This window comes from Podarcis vaucheri (assembly GCF_965113315.1).
Source record: "Podarcis vaucheri genome assembly, chromosome: 2".
Taxonomy (NCBI): domain Eukaryota; kingdom Metazoa; phylum Chordata; class Lepidosauria; order Squamata; family Lacertidae; genus Podarcis; species Podarcis vaucheri.
The window spans coordinates 72,451,084-72,469,097 of record NC_138760.1 but is presented as its reverse complement, the minus strand read 5'-3'; the positions used below and the strand labels follow the sequence as shown (position 1 = coordinate 72,469,097).

General features: G+C 42.5%; 1 protein-coding gene across 1 annotated transcript; it reads left to right on the top strand.

The window, feature by feature from the left end:
- Positions 1-5,270, top strand: LOC309527089 (ovomucoid-like). Its single transcript, XM_082213608.1, has 4 exons — positions 1-308; positions 2,567-2,592; positions 3,692-3,822; positions 5,089-5,270. Exons 1-4 carry the CDS (start codon positions 245-247, stop codon positions 5,132-5,134), a joined length of 267 nt encoding a protein of 88 aa, XP_082069734.1. The 5' UTR covers positions 1-244; the 3' UTR covers positions 5,135-5,270.
- The last annotated feature ends 12,744 nt before the right edge of the window (positions 5,271-18,014 follow it).

Here is an 18,014-nt window from a genome sequence, read left to right as displayed (position 1 = left end):
TGCCCCACTTGTTCCTACAAATTGATCTGCAGCCAAACCTCTTTAGAAATATCTAAAAAGGCCAGGACCTTTGGAGTTCTACTATTTACTACAAATCATTAAGGCAGGGGGAGAAGATGTCATCATTGCAAGTGTGCATGGAATGAGACTTCTTGGATATATATAAATACAGGGATTCCATCGCTGGGGAGCATTGGGAGACTGGACACCACCAAAAGCATCAGCACCAAATCACACTATCTGCATGATGAAGGCTGCAGCTGTGCTTTTCCTCCTCCTAGGACTCTATTGCTGCTTCTTTGCCTCAGGTGAGTAAAATTTTTTTTTTTACTTCATGCTCAATGAAGATGTTGACCCAGTGTGCAGCAGCTATGAAAAGGGTAGTTGCTATATTATTTTCTTTATAATTATTAAGATTTCTTACCCGCTTTTTGCCATAAGATCCTAGGGTAGGTTATAACAGTCTTTAAAAATACATTCTTAAACTCAGTTAAAACAATTTAAAATCAGAAGAGTAGAGTGGGTTACATATATATTTTTGCATGCATGCATGCGTGTATGTATGTACTGGATTAAATGTGCCTTTTGTCTGTTCTGGGAGGATCAGGGAGTAAATAGAGTTAAGCAGTCCAATGGGAATGCCTTTGCTCAGTGCCAGAGCACATGCGTTGCATGCAAAAGGTTTCATGTTTAATCCTAAAACCCTGGGGAGACACTGCCTGTCAGTGCAGACAATACTAAACTAGATAGATCAGTGGTCTCTTTCAGTTTAAGGTAGCTTCCTATGTCCTGAAGGACAACACAACTCACACTCACCTTGACTGTGATACACCCAGCTCTCTGAATGTCACCTGTCTTGAAAAGAATGATTCATGTCATTAATGGATATATTTTAAAATGCAGATTAATGGCAGATTAAATTGATGGATTATACCAAAATGGCAAAAAAAAAAACAGAAGAATCAGAAATCAGGAAAACCAAAATTTTAAAAAAGAATGAAGTAAATTTATAATTTAGCTTAAAAATCATTGTAAACAGTTAAAACTGTTAGTAGGACTGGAATACCACTTGTAGTTTAATGGTGAATTTTGGATATAATGGAGATGTAAAAGATCTGGATTATTATAAAAGATGCAGGAGGAATTTATATTAACAATAGGACCCACAAAGGGGAGGAGGGAAGTTCAGGAGATTCTATGGAATCTTGTCTTTATGTTGTATATGTGATTGTAAAGCTGTAATTTGAAAAACCAAATAAATAAATTAAAAAGAAAATGCAGCCGAAAAGGTAAAATTTATTTTTAGGTTTCAGGGCCAAAGGAGATAGCCTAGGGCTTCCTTTTTGCACAATAGGCCCATTGGAATGCGGGTGGCGCTGTGGTCTAAATCACGGAGCCTTGGGCTTGCCGACTGGAAGGTTGGTGGTTTGAATCCCGAGGGGTGAGCTCCCGTTTCTCTGTCCCAGCTCCTACCAAATTAACAGTTCGAAAGCACCTCAAAGTGCAAGTAGATAAATAGGTACCGCTCCAGTGGGAAGGTAAACAGTGTTTCCGTGTGCTTCTCTGGTTCGCCAGAAGTGGGTAGTCATGCTGGCCACATGACCCGGAAGCTGTACACTGGCTCCCTCGGCCAATAAAGCGAGATGAGCACCGCAACCCCAGAGTCGTTCACGACTGGACTTAACTGCCAGGGGTCCTTTACTTTAATGCACGTAAGCAATGTGAGCGTGCTAAACTTTTCTCATTACAAGAGATGTGCATTTGCTTCTTATACCAGTAGCCCCTTGAAAGGCCCGTGAGGGACGTCAGTATTCTCATCTCCATTTTGCAGATAAGGAACTGAGTATGACTGGTAGTAGCTACCCTGAGACCACCCAGTGAAGACATAACGAAAGTAAAATTTGAAACTTGAAATCCGCAGGTCATCATCCTAGCATCAACAAACTAAATGAACATAAAGAGAGTGGTGACCAGTGACAAAGGGCTGCCTGGACCACTCTGCAGCTGCCACCTGGGAGGGAACCTAGTTGTTTTAATTGGTGCAGCTAGGTGGCTAAGGCCAAGAGAGTGTGACAACAGGAGTCTTTATAGAGCAGCTGAGGTATCATCAGAGTTACACCATCTCCCTACACTGGCCTTCAAAGACCTCTACATAGGCACCTCCACACACAGTGGCCTTTTTGTGCTCTCCAGCCCTCCCAGGCTTGCCACTGGCCAGGGTGACGTAAGGACCACACACACAAACAATCACGTAAGGCTGGTGTTGTGCAAATTCTGTGAACACTGACTTTTAGCACAGTGCTCTGAGTGGTTTGCCAAAGGTGTGCCAAAGGTGAATGCGTGGGTAGTTCCGCTCATTCATATTATTATCATAAGAACCAGCATTTCATGTATCTTGATGAAATTGTATTTGTATTCCCAAGGGCAATGAGGATCAGGTTGTTTTATTTTTGCTTTCTCACACTGTAAAAGAAAATATAAAATTGAGAAGCTTTTACACAATAAGCTTTAATTCGGTTTTTAAAAATGGTTTTCATCTCTGTTGTTTCTTTGCTTTCTCTTGCAGATGCTCGTCATTCCTATGAGCCACAGGTGAGTCCATCTGTTGATTGTTTCTTGAGGATATCTAGATAGCAATAACATTTTTGAGCAAGATCCCTTGTGTGAAAACTAAATAAAAAGCCCGTCATTACACCATCATGAGAAATGGAGATCCTGAAACAAATCTTACCATATTCTCTTAGTACAAGTCTCATAATGCATGTTCCAGACATGTGATGATCCCTTGCCTGAATTCACATCCATTGGACCTCTGAGAACAGACAGGAGGAGTGGGGGCAGCTTTAAGTATTCTGGCCTCAAGTCCTACACTTCACAATTTCTTTGTGAATCCACAAAATATGCTTGTATGATTGCGTATCCATCCAGACACTGGTCACAGGAGACATACTGTCTCTCAAAACATAATGCAATTCTTTCTGCTGAGAGCATAGTTCTGGGAGTCTGAAAAGGCAAAGTTCTGTTCATTCGGAAATAAATGATATCAAAGATGAAACTTCCAATTCCATAATGCCGTACTCCTTAGAGTACTCCACAGAATAGATCCATTGAAATGAATAAACATGACTAGCTTAGGTCCATTTATTTTAATGGCTCTACTGTACTTTGAGTTGAACTTCATTGGAGGCAACACATGACTATAACTTGGAATTCTGTGTTTACATGCCTGGCAAAAAATCATAATAAATAAATAAAAAGGGGGCAGGCGTTGTGGGGGTGGAGTGGGGGGACTTTGACAACTACCAGTGCACCCAATGTGTTTTGGTTATGTATGATTTTGGTTTTATGTGCTATCCATGGAACACAACCCCTGCATATGTTGCTGGTCTAGTGTATAGTTCTGGCACTGCCACTCCTTAAACTGAATACTGAAATAGGTGCAGAAGAGGGCAGCCAAAATGATCAAGGGTCTGATTTGACAAAACAGGACATTCTGGGGTTATGTTCTGTCTTTGCTCACAAACCTACTTGAGCTGATTCCATTTTCTGTAACCAGGAAAAGCACATATGCTTTGGAGTTTGCATAATTTCCCCAAGGCTAAAAAGGCGAAGAGAGCAATTCAGTCAGGATTTAAATTCAGCAGTGCCAAAGTGGTCGTGGTTTTAAGAAGAGAACCTTTCCCTTTTCCAGGTTGACTGCAGTGCTTATATGAAGCTTTCCGACAGGACCAAACCTAAAGGATGCACCCTGGAGTACTTCCCAGTATGTGGTTCCAATGGCCAAACATACACCAACAAATGCCTCTTTTGCAGAGCAGCCATGTAAGTAGGAAAATATCACTCCTGAATAAGTGAAGCAGAGATAAGCTACTTTTGTGAAGGGGGCACATGACTCCTATAATGTGATAGACTCATTCAGACATCAATGCTAGCGTTGTTGTATTTACAGCTGCACATAATAGTGCTCTCTCATGCCCATATAAGTAAATGCACAGAGTACAATAACACATTTCAAGGCAGTCATCCTCTGAGCCAATGCCAGCAAGCCTTTCCTCATATCCTCAAGGTTAGTGGGTGGTGTCAACACAAGGGATGAGAAATGATTTCAATTTTGCTTGCATTTTAATGAGAAATCACCTAATTTCTACTTCTTAAACCAATATGTGAACTGAAACACAACAATCCTTTGAAATTCATGCTTCTCTGAATTTTGCAACATCATTAGAAGCATAGGCAGCTGCCAGATGCAGAATCACTCCATTGGTCCACCTATCTCAGTATAGTCTACACACCAACTGGCATCAGCTGTCCAGGATTTCAGGCAAAGGCCTCTCCCAGGCCAGCCCTACCTAGAAATGCCAGGGATTGGAACTAAAATCTTCTGTATGCAAAACAGGTTCTCTACCACTAAGCTGCACCACTTCTCCTAGCAGGCAATGCATATATTTGGGTGACGCGTGCATTAAAATGTATACATTTGTGAAAGTAACATACAGAAATGCATTCTGTTCAGGGAAATTGCTTGTAAAAAAAGAATACACGTTATTCAAAACTGCATTCACACTAATATGCTGGCAAATTATCATGAGTTATGTGAGAAAATTCTAAAACCACTGCAGAAATGTGGAAAACTGAAATTAAGATGGGGAAAATGAGAAACCGAGAGAAACCCAAATGGACATGTTTGTCCATCCCTAAACCCACAGAAATTTCATTTCTGGAACATGGGGGATCAGCAAAGGCACTGAATCAAGATTTTTCTCTAAGGCTATGCACTTAGGGCCCTAGAGCTAGTGCAGCTGAACTCCAAATCAAGGTTCCTGGTTTGAAGGTTGTCTCTACTGTGAACTCACTAGGTGGCAATAAGCAAGCAGCTCTCTTTCCAGCATTCGGCCTAATAATACTGACCTATCAGGGGTGATGTGAGCTGTAGTCCAGCAACATCTGGAGGGCCACAGGCTTCACATCTGTGTCCGATCAGATTGTTGTGTGGATTGCAACCAAGTGCATATGTCAGACACTTGAAAACACTGTGAAAATGTTAAGCATTATTATTAGCTTTGTTTTATTTTCTTGTTTTCACCTTAGAGCAAGTCAAGGGAAGATCCATTTTAAGCATTATGGGAAATGCTGAGTCACTGCCGCACACGGTCTATGGAGACGTGTTCCGTTCATCTCTGGCAGCTCTGCCTTGCTCTTTTCAACTCATCCTGCCGCATCCTAATCCACTCAAGCTTTTGTTCTTTTCAAGTTTCTCCTGATCTGTTGATTTAAAATAAAGACCTCCCAGTCTTATGTGGAATGATTAATTTTTAAGAAACATTTGCAGTAGCATACTAAGCCAGGACCTATGCTCAGTGTTAAGTGCTTTCACTGCTACTTGACACACCCAGAATCTCCAGGGTCATATGGAGAGGTTCTACACCAGCAGCAGAGGCCTCCAGGAAATCTAGCACAGACATGGATACTCTTCTCATAAACTGGGGGAGATCTATGTGACAAGCAATGCTGAAGGTTGCAACTGTGGTGTAATGATCTCTGGCAGGCAACCAAGCCCCGATAAGAAGTAATAACTCTCCGGCAGTTTTATGTAAGTTTATTTACAAAAAAAGACACATCCACAGCACGGCTTCTCGCCTGCTCGTATTTACAATAGTTGGTCAGTCTGAAATTTTGCCCCTCCCATAGCAGGAAGGACGCCAAACTCCCGCCTTTCCCCTCTTCCCCTTCCATTACCATCTGATCTTATCCAGACTCCTAGCACAAGGACTGAGAGGCTGGCTTCCTCACTGCTACTCGACCCAGACTCAGACCTCTGCTTATCTGCTGCGCTCTGGCTGCATTCAAACTCTTCTTCATCTTGAGAGCTAACAGAGTTTTCCCCAGGAAGCCAACTCTGATCTGCAGAGGCTGCCCCTCGTTCATTTAGTTCAATTTCTGAGTCTAAATCTCCTGCGCTCTGGGGGGGAGCGGACATTCCTGACATCTGGGAAGAATTCGCACATATACGTGCTTCTTGCCAAAGGGAAGGCTGACAGTTTATGCTCACAAAGTAGGGGCCATATAATATAGGATCAGGGGCGTAGGAAGTGAGGGGCAGAGGGGGCGGTCAGCCCTGGGTGCCACTTTAGGGGGATGACAAGATGGCCCCTACCTCCCCCCAACTGTAGAGCAGCCCAGGGCGCATGCAGTCCATATGGGCGCTGCTCTCACGGCGTCCGTACGAGCTGCCACATGAGCAGCATCCCGTATGGGCTGCGCATGCGCACTCCGTACGAGATGCTGCACATGTGCACTCCATATGGGCTGCCCCACCCCCATGGTTCCTCCGCCATTGTATATGATTTATAGTCATGTAAGAACAAATTCAGATCAAGCACCACTAATTAAACATGTGGCACTCCAGTGTCAATCCACAAAATCCACGGCCACTCGCCCCATTTTTTGACATTGGAATTGTTCTCTGTTGCCTGACAGGGCAATATTTAATTGAATAGGGTTAAAGGAAAAGATGGTTTCAGCTGAACATTAGGAGAAACAACTTAGCTCTAGTAGCAGCTAGTTCCCTACATGAGCAGTGTTGGTTTCTCCTTAAGCGAAGGTCTTGAAGCAGAGGCTGAGACAGCCACCTCTGAGTTTCTTGCCTCAAGCAAGGGGCTGGAGTAGAGGGCCTACAATATCCATTTCAAGTCTGTGCCTTACCTAGGCTATTACTGTGTCATTCAGATCAGTACACACACACCTAATTCTAGTTTGTGCTGAATTTCCAAGAAATTACAAAATATGGATGTTTTTGTAGGGAGGGAAGAAATGTAATAAATATTAAAACTCATCCTTTTACATCTCTGTCCAATGAAATCCAGTTTTGCAGAAGGGGGAGTTTCACACCAAGGTGGGCAACACTTAGATCTGGGCTTTGCTGCATCGCCACAGAAGGAAATTGTATCACTGGGGGACAGCCATGGAAAAAACCCCTTCATGCTTCTAATCACTCTTCAATATAATATTCAACATGGGTGGTAATTAAAAAAAATGTGGGGGGCGGTACTCTCAGAAATAGGACCTAGGGAAGGATACGGTCTGTGAGATTTGTGGGGACCATGTATTTCCAGGCTTTACATATCATAACCAGCACCTTGGGATTGAGCCTAAAAGATAGTAGGGAGGCAGTATAAATGCTAGAACGGGTATAATGAACTTATAAATATTATTGTTAATTGTTTACTTGTTGCTCGTAAGAGAAAAGGGTCTCTAAATTCTTTTTTTCAAGAACTTTCTAAGTTTTAAAAAACATAAAATCCAAGGTGCAGGAGGTTTAGCAATGCATTACAATAAAATTCATACAAAAATCCAAGGGCTCGGAAAAATTACAGCAAAATGTATCACGCATCAAAATCATCATAATCTGTCAAATGCTTACAAAACATTATCAAGGGCAACCCTGTGTAGAACACAGTAAAAGTCTCCAGCAATTGAGTAATGGTGGCCAGGCACAAATTTGACAGAAGGGATCAGTCTTCTTAGCCTTTAGCTGCAGGTGTAACTTGGGCTTACTGGTGCAGCTTCAGATTCAGAAGCACCTCAAAGTTTTGATGCTGCACAAACAGCAGAGGATGAATCATTTTGTTGATGGCAGCCCCTGTCATCTCTGTAGCTCACAAGACCTGCCAGATTACCTGCCCTTCCCCAGAAGGTCCCAGGGCAGGTCACAGGAATGTTTAATACAACATTAAAACAATTTAAAACAAATTACAGTTACAGCTAAAGTCGGTCCTAAAATCTCTCTCTCTCAAGTGTCAAAAGGTAAAGAGGTCATCTTCAGTACACAATGAAAGCTGTATAATGAAGGTGCCAGACACACTCTGTGGGGAATGGAGTCCCACAATTTATGGGTTTTATGAAGAATGCCCTTTCCTAGGTTGTCCTCCCCCTTTGAACCTCTGAGGGTGATGGAACTACCACAAGGGCTTCCTCTGCTGATCTTAATAGCCAAGAAGGTCTGTAGGGAAGGAGATGGTCTTTCAGTTATTTGGGGCCTAAGTTGTTAAGGGCAATAAACACTAGAGTGAGCATCTAAAATTGAGCCCAGAAACCAACTGTCAACCACTGCAGCTGTTTTAAAACAGGAGTTGTATGAGTTTTAAATGGAGCCCAGTCAGAAATCTGGCCACTGCATTTTGGACCAGCAGAAATTTCCAAGTTGTTTTCAAGCCATCTCGGTCTACACCATAACCAAATCCTACACTAAGCAAGGACTGAAACCAAAGGAAACCCAATTTATTCCATCGCCCATGTACTCAGCACAACTGGAGGGTTCCCATGTCAACTTTTTCTAAGGCAGTTTTTATTAGAGATAAACCTGCCAATCCCTCGTAGCTGAGATTTCCACTGTAAATCCAGGAGCAAAATATCATGAACAAATATTGTGACACTGACATTACATCCTTTGGTTTAGCCATTACTTCATTATTCTGCCATCAGTTTAGCAGGGAAAGTTGAGCAACTAGTGTTTGCAGGAAGGGCTTTAGGGTAGCCTTTGCTTAACTCTAACTTGAAATCACGGGACAAATTGCTAATTACAAAGTACAGCTAGCAACCTTGCAGAAAAAGATGTAAAGGTGAACAGGACCAAAGGCAAGTCTGTTCCTCATTCTTCAGGCATCAGTACTTCTGCTTGGGTAACCTGCTTCTAGTGTTCACTGATTCTGAGAAGAGGGTGATTTTTCCATCAGGGTGGAGCTTCTGCCCTCAAGCATGTTGTCAAAGGCCTTCCTCTTGTCAGATGACTTTAAAGGAAAACGGTCCTTAAGGCTGGACGGGGCAGTCTGGACAGCTTTCCCAACCATGAAGATGGCAGCAAGCCTCTCTCTGGTTCTTGTGGTGGCTATTTCCTGCCACATTTCAGGTAAGCAGCTTTCATCAAACTTCTCCATTGCAAGGCACGACTGCCTCCTCTGAAGAGGTAGGAAAGAATGAATAGGCAGTCAAAGGCATAAAAAGGATTAAGAACATGGCTGTCCAGGAACTTAATGGTCCTGGAACAATTTGGCCCACAACCTGATTACTGTGAGATTTCGATCAGCTCTGGCCCATCTGGAGCTGATACAGGTTCGTCTTATCTTGAGCCCAAGCAGAGCGTAGTCCCGCAACGAAAGGATAAGCAGGTATTGTGCTACATGCTGAAGTTTATTTACAAGCTATGCTGAGAGCATACAAACCTACATCTTGCCTCTTTGAGAGCAGAGAAGCAACTCCTGTCTCTAACAAACAAACGACAGAACTCTGAAAAACAGGAAACCAGTGTACGTCACATCCAGTCTCCCATTCCCGTGGGAACCCAACAGTAACTCTGACTGTGGAATGTAAACATTGTCTTGTGACAAGCATTTGCTGCACAGTGAGGGAAATAGAAACCAACAATTACTACGCCTTTAGCCCTATTTAGGGAGGTTTTTAATGTTTTACTGTGTTTTTAATACTTTGTTGGGAGCTGCCCAGAGTGGCTGGGGCAACCCACTCAGATGGGCAGATGGTGATGATGATGATTACCACCACACTGGGCATAAAAGCCTTTCTAAGCATGGCCCTTCTAATGTATTGTTTAAGTGAAGGTGTGCTAGTAATCTATCTATGTTGCCAAGTTTTCATTCTTGGAGAACAAGCCAAATATACAGTGGCACCTTGGTTTTCAAACATAATCCATTCCGGAAGACTGTTCTGAAACATTAGAAAACCGAGGTGCAAAGAACAGTCTGCAAATGCAATGGAGAAAATGGAAAGAAAGAAAAACTCAGTGGGAGCCATTTGACTTCCGAGGTGCATTCGAAAATGGAAGCATTTACTTCTGGGTTTGGGGCGTTTCTCAACGGAGACATTGGAAAACCGAGGTACCACTGTACTAAAATCAATGAAACTAGTGAACTCTCCACTTGCCAAACCATACACACAGAGAGACACACATAGATCTATAGATATACAACTCTAAAGATCCATTCTCTAAAACATGATACACTGGTGATGAATCAGGCAGCAAAACTGCAAAAGATGCAATAAATTCCTCCCCCCACCTCAATATCAATAAGCAAAACTTACTCCTAGCCCAGTTCATAGAACAGAGTTGAAAGAGACTTCAGAAGGCAACTAGTCCACCCAACCCCACTGATGCAAGGAATGTGCAGCATCCCTGGTAGATGGCCATCCTTCTCTGCTTAAGAACCTCTGATGAAAGGGAGTCCAAGGCAGTCTGTTTCATGGTTAAACAGCTCATGCCATCAAGACATTTGCTCTAAAATGTAGTCAAAATCTCCTCTCCTGTAATTTGGGTCCATTGGTTCAGAACCCAGCTTCTGGAGCATGCATGATACCAATTTGCTCCATTTGTTACAGATAATTGACCTGATATTAAGGTGCCCCATTCGAGAGAGGTTTTCTCTCACCATACCTTGTATGTCTCCTTCTTATTCCAGGAGTCGCGGGACAGGGCAAACCACCAGTAAGTTCTTCTTTCCTATTTTCTCTTGGCTTTCCCCCCACCCCTTATGTTGCCCCATTGTTGCCTATTGTGTTTCATGTTTAGGAGTGTGTGTGTGTCAAGCATGATTCCCTAAAACGCACAAGATGTGGGAACTCAGTAAAAAAATGAACACTGTCCAGAAAATGTGTTTTTAAAGTTTCATCATGCCGTACCAAACTTTCTTTGGACATTTTAATGTCTCATCCATTTATTATTTTTAAAAATACCAAGAAATTGATCATGAGTCATAAATTGGCCAATAGGATGCAGCATAAAAATGAAATGACAGGTGCAATATTTTAACCCACTCATTCCTAGTCTAAAGAAGTAAGAGACCCTAAACTTCAACAGAAATGAAGTAGTGGAGTTATGAAACTCCTGGAAAATAGAGAGATTCCAAAGGTTTTGAATTGTGTTCCTGAAGAAGTTCTTACAGCTCTTAATGATATTATATATTTTATAAAGGTGTAATGTTGGGCATAGTAGGGTAAGGTGCAAGTAAGTGTGTGTGTGTGTGTGTGTGTGTGAGAGAGAGAGAGAGAGAGAGAGAGAGAGAGTGTAATTGGGGGTTCTGTCAACACCAAAGGTTAGATCAGGAGTTTCAATGCTCAAGCCTCCTCTTAAAACCCATCAGCTGTGCCAAAAACTGAGTTACTCTCAGGTTTTAGGATGGCAACCAAGGAGGAAAGTTCAGCAACGGAAGTTCCTTATATCACAGCCTCTCAGTCTGGTGGGCACTGCTTGTAATAATAATGATGATTATAAAGATGATTGACTGAATGGATACCCCACATAACCATGAAGACAATCTGCAGCGTAGGCACATCTGGTAGAAAAGTTACATATTTTCATGTCAGAAGACCTTTCCTCGTTCTCCTTTTCATCTCAGCATTGGCCTGCTTCTTTTCATACAAACTAATGAGACTAAAATATTATAAAGGTGATAGTTTTTAAGATGCCTGGTGTAAATTCCAGCATTTAGAGCAAACAATCTGTGTTTTACTAATTCTAATGTCTCATAAATTATCTTGGTTGACACCAGTGTTTGTCTGGAGGAAACAGAAAAATTAAAAATTACCAGTTTGTGAGCTTTCCCAGTACTGCCAATGGTTTATTAAGTGCTTGCCTTCTTGCAGTTTCTGGAGACAGGAAGTCTGTTGCTGCATTCTGTGTCACACGCTAAGGCTACAGATGGGGGCATGTCATCTTTCAAAGGGGGGGCATCTCTGACAGATTTCCTCCGTAATTTTAATCTTTATGGCATTTCACATTCTCTGCGCTGAATATTTACATTGTGGTAAAGAGGATACAGTAGTAAGTGATAAATAGATATCTGGCTCCCTTTCTTCTGCTTTTTGATTGAGCAAATAAATTGCATCTCACATAAGAAAGGCTTGTCTTAAAAATGCAAGTGCTTGTTTTTAAAATGTAATAGGGGGAAATGATAAAATAAAGAGTATTTTTACATAAATAATATAGTGAAAAGCAGTGTGATAGAGATCGACCATTCCGTATCTCTTGATGTTCAAATGGGCACAGCATCACATTACTGAGCATATTCTTAGGAAAGTAAAATTATTTTTTAGGGGGAAAAGTTAGAAATGATCAAGGAGAAGGCTATATCAATCATGTGCTGTGTAAGTTGGGAGAGCATAGAAGCATGGCATGAAATGCACACCTGATTTTTCCTACATAAAATAAGCAAAATTTGAGCATAAAGCACCAGCCGAGGAAGAACAAGCAACTACCAACACTGATTTGGAGCCTTGTTCTGTGACATCATTTCTCCCACAGGACTGTGCTGAGATTCTGAGAGAAGCTGTGGCCGATCCCTACACCTGCAGCGCAGAGACTGGCCCCATCTGTGGCACAGATGGCTGGCTATACCGCAACAAATGTGACTTGTGCACAGAAGCATCGTGAGTGGACTCAGCAAGAGATGTTTGAGATGGCAGTCTAATGATTAGGAGCTGGGAAATGTAAACCCTTGGAAGTTTGGAAAGCTTGGGAGAGAAATGGCTCCTAAAGCAGGAATGAACAACATCTGCCCATGTTGTTAAATTGTTTCTGTGGGATCTCTCCTGGATGGGTTCACATGACCACCCACAAGAAGTAATTAGTCAGCATAGACTCATTGAGGGATGTGAGTTGATGTTATACAAGGAGCAATGTACCGTATTTTTCCGTCTATAATACGCCCCCATGTATAAGATGCCCCCTATTTTGGGGGACTCCAATTTGAGAAAAAATTGTGTATTTTACTATCTGTGTATAAGACGCCCCCAAATTTTTGACATTATTTTTTAGGGGGAAAACCTAGTCCTATACACGGAAAAATACGGTATATCATGCATGTTCCCTATCCAGAGGAAGAAATGTTGCTGAAAGTCATCAAGACACCTGCTGTAAATCCACCAGCATTAATAGAAAATGCATAACACCACATAAAAGCAGCTGCTTTTATTTATTTAGATATGGTCATCACAGCAAAGGCACCATATGACTTGTTCACTGAAAGTGGTAGTATGCAGATTGCATGCCACCATTATAATTTGCAGCAATTGAGATGTAAGAAAGTCTCCCGTACCAACATCTAGGTCAGGTGCAGCCAACTGGACTACAACTCCCGTCATCCCTTGGAGGCTGGGGCTGATGGGAGTTGGAGTCCAACAACAGGGATGTGTCTGGCACCATCGTTGGTGAGGATGCACCTCTTTACTCTGATCTTTGACAATGTTGGTATGTTTATGGGAATCACCTTTTCTGGTTTTGCTTAACCTATACTGTGCTGCTTTTGTTTGGGATTATTTTACTTGTTTTTATAAGTATGGAACTGCATGTGGAATGGTAGGGAGATGTCCTTTGTCTCAGGTAGCAAAATGTCTTGGGGAAGTTCTGACCTTTAGTTGTTAATTTGACAGTGACTTGATCACTGAAAGTAACCTTAATATCTACTTTCATGTAGGGCAAGAGGGTCTAGCATTGGCATAAGAGATTGGAAACAATGCAAGATAAAGGTACTTGCTTCTATGTTTAATTTATGCATGCAGGCATTTATTTAAGTAAAAATAAATTCTGCCCTTTTAAATTAAAAGTTCACAATGTATAAATATATGCATAAATATTTCATTTTGTTCAATTGCACATTATGATGACTAGACGGGCTGAATCATAGGCTAGCTAAGGTGGTCTTAGAAGCGGTGAACTCCTTCAGAGTGGTTGAATCTGGATTTAGGACTGGGTTTGGTGCTGATATTGCCTTGGTCAGCCTGACTGATTATCTGTCTTGAGAAAGAGCAATGGGGAGTACAACTCTATTGATTCCTCTTGATCTCTCAGTGAATTCCGAAACCATTGATCATAGTATTGTCTTGGAGCAGCATCATTGGTTGGAGGTACACCTCATATTGGTTCCACTCCTAGCTCCAAATGTGGTTTCGGAGGGTAGCAATGGGAAACTTTTGCTTGGCCCTATGGAAGCTGACCTGCGGCGTTCTGCAAGGTTTGTCTCCTATGCTAACCTTTATACAAAGCCATTGGCAGCAGTGGTGAGGGTATCTGGAGCAAGGTGTTCTGTCTCCAGTGTGCTGATGGCATCCAGTGTTCTCCCTCTGTTCCACCTGAAGGAGGAGAGGCAGTACTACTGTTGGCATGCAGTACTAGGCTGGATGTGAGCCAATACATTGAGGTTGATGGTCAGACAGACACAGACTCTCTTAATGCACTGTGGCAACATTTTATTGTACATATATGTTCTCTGAAGATAGGCACTCAAATGGATGGGATGCTATGGAACAACTTACTGAGGACAGGTTGATATTTGACTATTAATACACACACACACACAGAGAGAGAGAGAGAGAGGGGGGGGGACTTTCTCATACTCTACGTAAGCAGCCTTCTACCATTTCATGTTTTGGATTTCATGTCAGTTATTTTTTAAAAAATAAGAATAAGAGAATCCAGCCAAGACAGAGGTACAGTGGGTAATGGGTTTATGGGTCTGGGTTTTAGAGAGATATATCATAGAATAGGCATAGGCAAACTCAGCCCTCCAGATGTTTTGGGACTACAACTCCCATGATCCCTAGCTAACAGGACCAGTGGTCAGGGATGATGGGAACTGTAGTCCCAAAACATCTGGAGGGCCAAGTTTGCCTATGCCTGTCATAGAATCATAGAGTTGGAAGGGGCCCTAGGATCATCTCGTCCAACCCCCTGCAGTGCAGGAATATGTAGCTGATCGAACCTGCAACCTTGGTGTTGTCAGCACCATGCTCTAACCATCTGAGCTGTCCAGCTAAGATGTCCTGTTCCAGGTCAGGCTGCATTACCCTTGAAGGAGTGGAGGTCTGTAGCTTAGTGGGGAGTTGCTCCTGGAACCAACTTTGTCACTTGACACCTAGCCATAGTGCTCCATTATATCTGTATTCGGCTATTGTAATGTATTTCATGTGGCACTGCTGTTGAAAATGGTCCAGGGGTTTCAACTGGTGCAAAATACACTAATGGTTATGGCTGGCCACACGCATATAACACTTATTTTGAAAGAACTGCACTATTGCCCATTTTCTTCTGGGCCCAATTCAAGGTGCTTATGATGATATATAAAGCCCTAAATGACTTGGGGCCCAGATATCTGAAAGAATAGCTTCTCCCATACCAACCTGCCTCAATATTAAATAAAAGGCTTTTAAAAAGAAAAGAAAATGTGATTTTAGTTCCCTGAAAGCATTTGTTGATGTTTTAATAATGGGTTTTGTGTGTGATCTGTTTTAGTTTTGAGTCATCATTTAATTGCATTTCCCACCCTATGAACTTCTGATGGAGGGCAGGTTATAAAGACTTTAAATAAGTAAGCATCCTTAGCTACGCCATTCCATCCTGCATTCAGTTACCACAAGGCCAGACATTCAGTGGGCGTGTTGAACACTCAGTTACTATATTTTCAGGTTGACTGCTCCTGGTTCGTGCCACATTGGTTCCATAGGTCTTCCACCTGCCTCAAATTTCATTACCGATTCCATGATTCTGGGCCTGTCTGTGGCACAGATAATAAGACGTACAACAACAGGTGCTTGTTGTGTTCAGAAATCTGGTGAGTGTTATTTGGCAGAGTGGGTGGGGAAGAGAATTGACACCAGTCCAATGGCCTGTCTCAATGCATGCAATCAAGTCAAAAGTCACCTAGATGATGAAGAACGTAAGAAGCTGCCTTATAGGAAGTCAGATCATTGGTCCATCTAGCTCAATACTGTCTATACCAGGCCTAGGGAACCTATGGCCCTCCAGATGTTGTTGTTCTCCCATCCCATGGTTGTAGTCCTCCAATATCTGGAGGGCCACAGGTTCCCCACTCCTAGTGTAGACTGACTGGTAGCAGGTCTCTAAGGTCTCAGACAAAAGTTTCTGCACAGACTTGAGACTTTCTGTATGCAACCTGAGACCTTCTTCATGAAAAGCATGTGCTCTTTCCCTGAGCTGTGGCCAACATAATATAAGAGCTCGTGAGTCCTATTGTATTATTATTAGCCGTGTGAATATTCCACTTTTAGCTCCATGCTGCCTCCTTTAACAACCTGTATTTTGGGGAGATGTTCTTTTTATGTACTCTCTGTCTCTTTCCCCCCAGGAAAACTAAAAACTTTAACCTTGGCATAAAGCACCATGGGAAATGTAGAAAATAGGTAAGCTCGTATGTTTTCTGTATTACAACTTTAGGGTCATCTGATGATCCCCCTTTTCCATAATGCAAATTCTTATTCATCAATGTAGGGGGATTTCTTGTAGGAAATCCAAACATCTCAAGGTCATCACCTGGTCATGGTGTTGATGTTAGACTCCTTTAGGGTACCCTCACAGAGACAGAACCATTATGGTTGTCCACCCACCACATTCACAAAGACTGTGGATTCAGTCATTTCAAGAATGTTCTGAAGGACAGGGTATTTCCTCAGAATGAGGCATTCTGGGCAAAGGGTCCCTGGAGAGTGCCTAAGCCACCATCGATTTTCCTTTTAACTTTTAACTAAATTTCAGGATCATTTCTAGACACTGAGGGGAAGTGGCCACAGCGCAGGCAGTCTCCTAAGCCACATCACCAAGAACACCTTCCTCTGAGGAACGTCAATATTGCTTGGAGTGAAGCAGAGGGGGACACAGAGAGACGGCCAGCACTGCCACCAAATTAGCAGCAGCAGGGTTAGGTGTGTAGCCTCAACTTGCCCATTTCAGTGTTATTGAATGTTTCCCCTCAACACAAATTACTAAATCCGAACACCAAAGACTTGTCTTTCGTCACAGAAGCCTTGCACTTTTGGTGGATTCTAGATGTGTTTGTGCTGCATGGGAGGCACTGGCCAAGGCTTAAAACACACCCAAACCCTTTCAACAAGTTTATTGAATTCATGATGTTCCAAGGTTAGGCCTTTTCACTGAAAATAGATCACAGGTCTAAGTCCTGTTGAGTCACAGCTCAAATTAACTTAGGGGTGGAGAACTCCAACTTCCATTGACCCCGGTCAGGAATGGAAGTCCCACAACCATCTGGTAGGCCCCAGGTTCCACACCACTGAATTAAAATGTAAGGGTGGCATTCAAGTTTTACTCAAGAGCACACTCACTGAAATTAATGAACGTGATTAAGTTGGGTCCCATAATTTCAGTACATCTCCTCATAGTTGACTACCACCCTACATGTTCACAAATGTGGTATATTGCATAATGAGTCAAAAGTATGGGGGTAGGGGAGTAAGGTTGTTGGTAGGCCAGGGACATCAGAGTTTCATTACTTGTCTTCATTACTGTCATCCACACTTCGCTTGTCCTGCGGTCTAGGCATGGGTCCATTCGCCCCACCACTTTCCCTGGGAAAAGCTGCTCTTTACCTCTCAATTGGAGCAAACATCCATCTGCAGAAAACCTAACTGACATTTGTTCCAATTCAGCAGTAAGGAATAGGTTCCCCAGGGAAAGCAGTGGGACAAGTGGAAGTGTGGAGGAACCCATTATTATAATGTACAGTAATTTTTCTTTTTTCCTTTCCTTTCCAAGGTAGGCAATGAGAACAACTGGCATGCAGCACGTATAGCCATAAATTTGGTGTTTCCAAGAAATCCCACTAGGCTTCTGCCTGTTCACAAAGACAGGCAGGCTAGACCTAATAATCTCTTCTTATCTAATGTATTCTACCTCTCAGAAATAAACTGACATAAACTGAGGCAAATTTTTAATCCTGGCTGGTTTTTCTTTTTTAATCCAACCAGTTAATCATACATGTGTTAGGGACCTTTATGGGGAGGGGGTGACAAGCAAAGAAAATGGGTGCTTGGCCAGTGGGGGGGGAATATCCAGTATCTGTATGTTATGAAAAGTACACAGTAGCTTCCATAACTATTCACCCTCCTCCCCACCCAGCAGTTCCAGTGGCGACATGGTGAAACTCTTAAGGCCTAGTTCTCTCAAAGCATCAGAGTTCTGTGGAACCAAGAAAACAGATTAT

Bases quoted from the DNA above. Each gene is read 5' to 3' on its own strand.
- LOC309527089 (XM_082213608.1), top strand. From the start codon at position 245: ATGATGAAGGCTGCAGCTGTGCTTTTCCTCCTCCTAGGACTCTATTGC. The intron at 2,593-3,691 runs GTGAGTCCATCT...TCCCTTTTCCAG, and splicing joins GTCATTCCTATGAGCCACAG to GTTGACTGCAGTGCTTATAT. The intron at 3,823-5,088 runs GTAAGTAGGAAA...TTTTCACCTTAG, and splicing joins CTCTTTTGCAGAGCAGCCAT to AGCAAGTCAAGGGAAGATCC.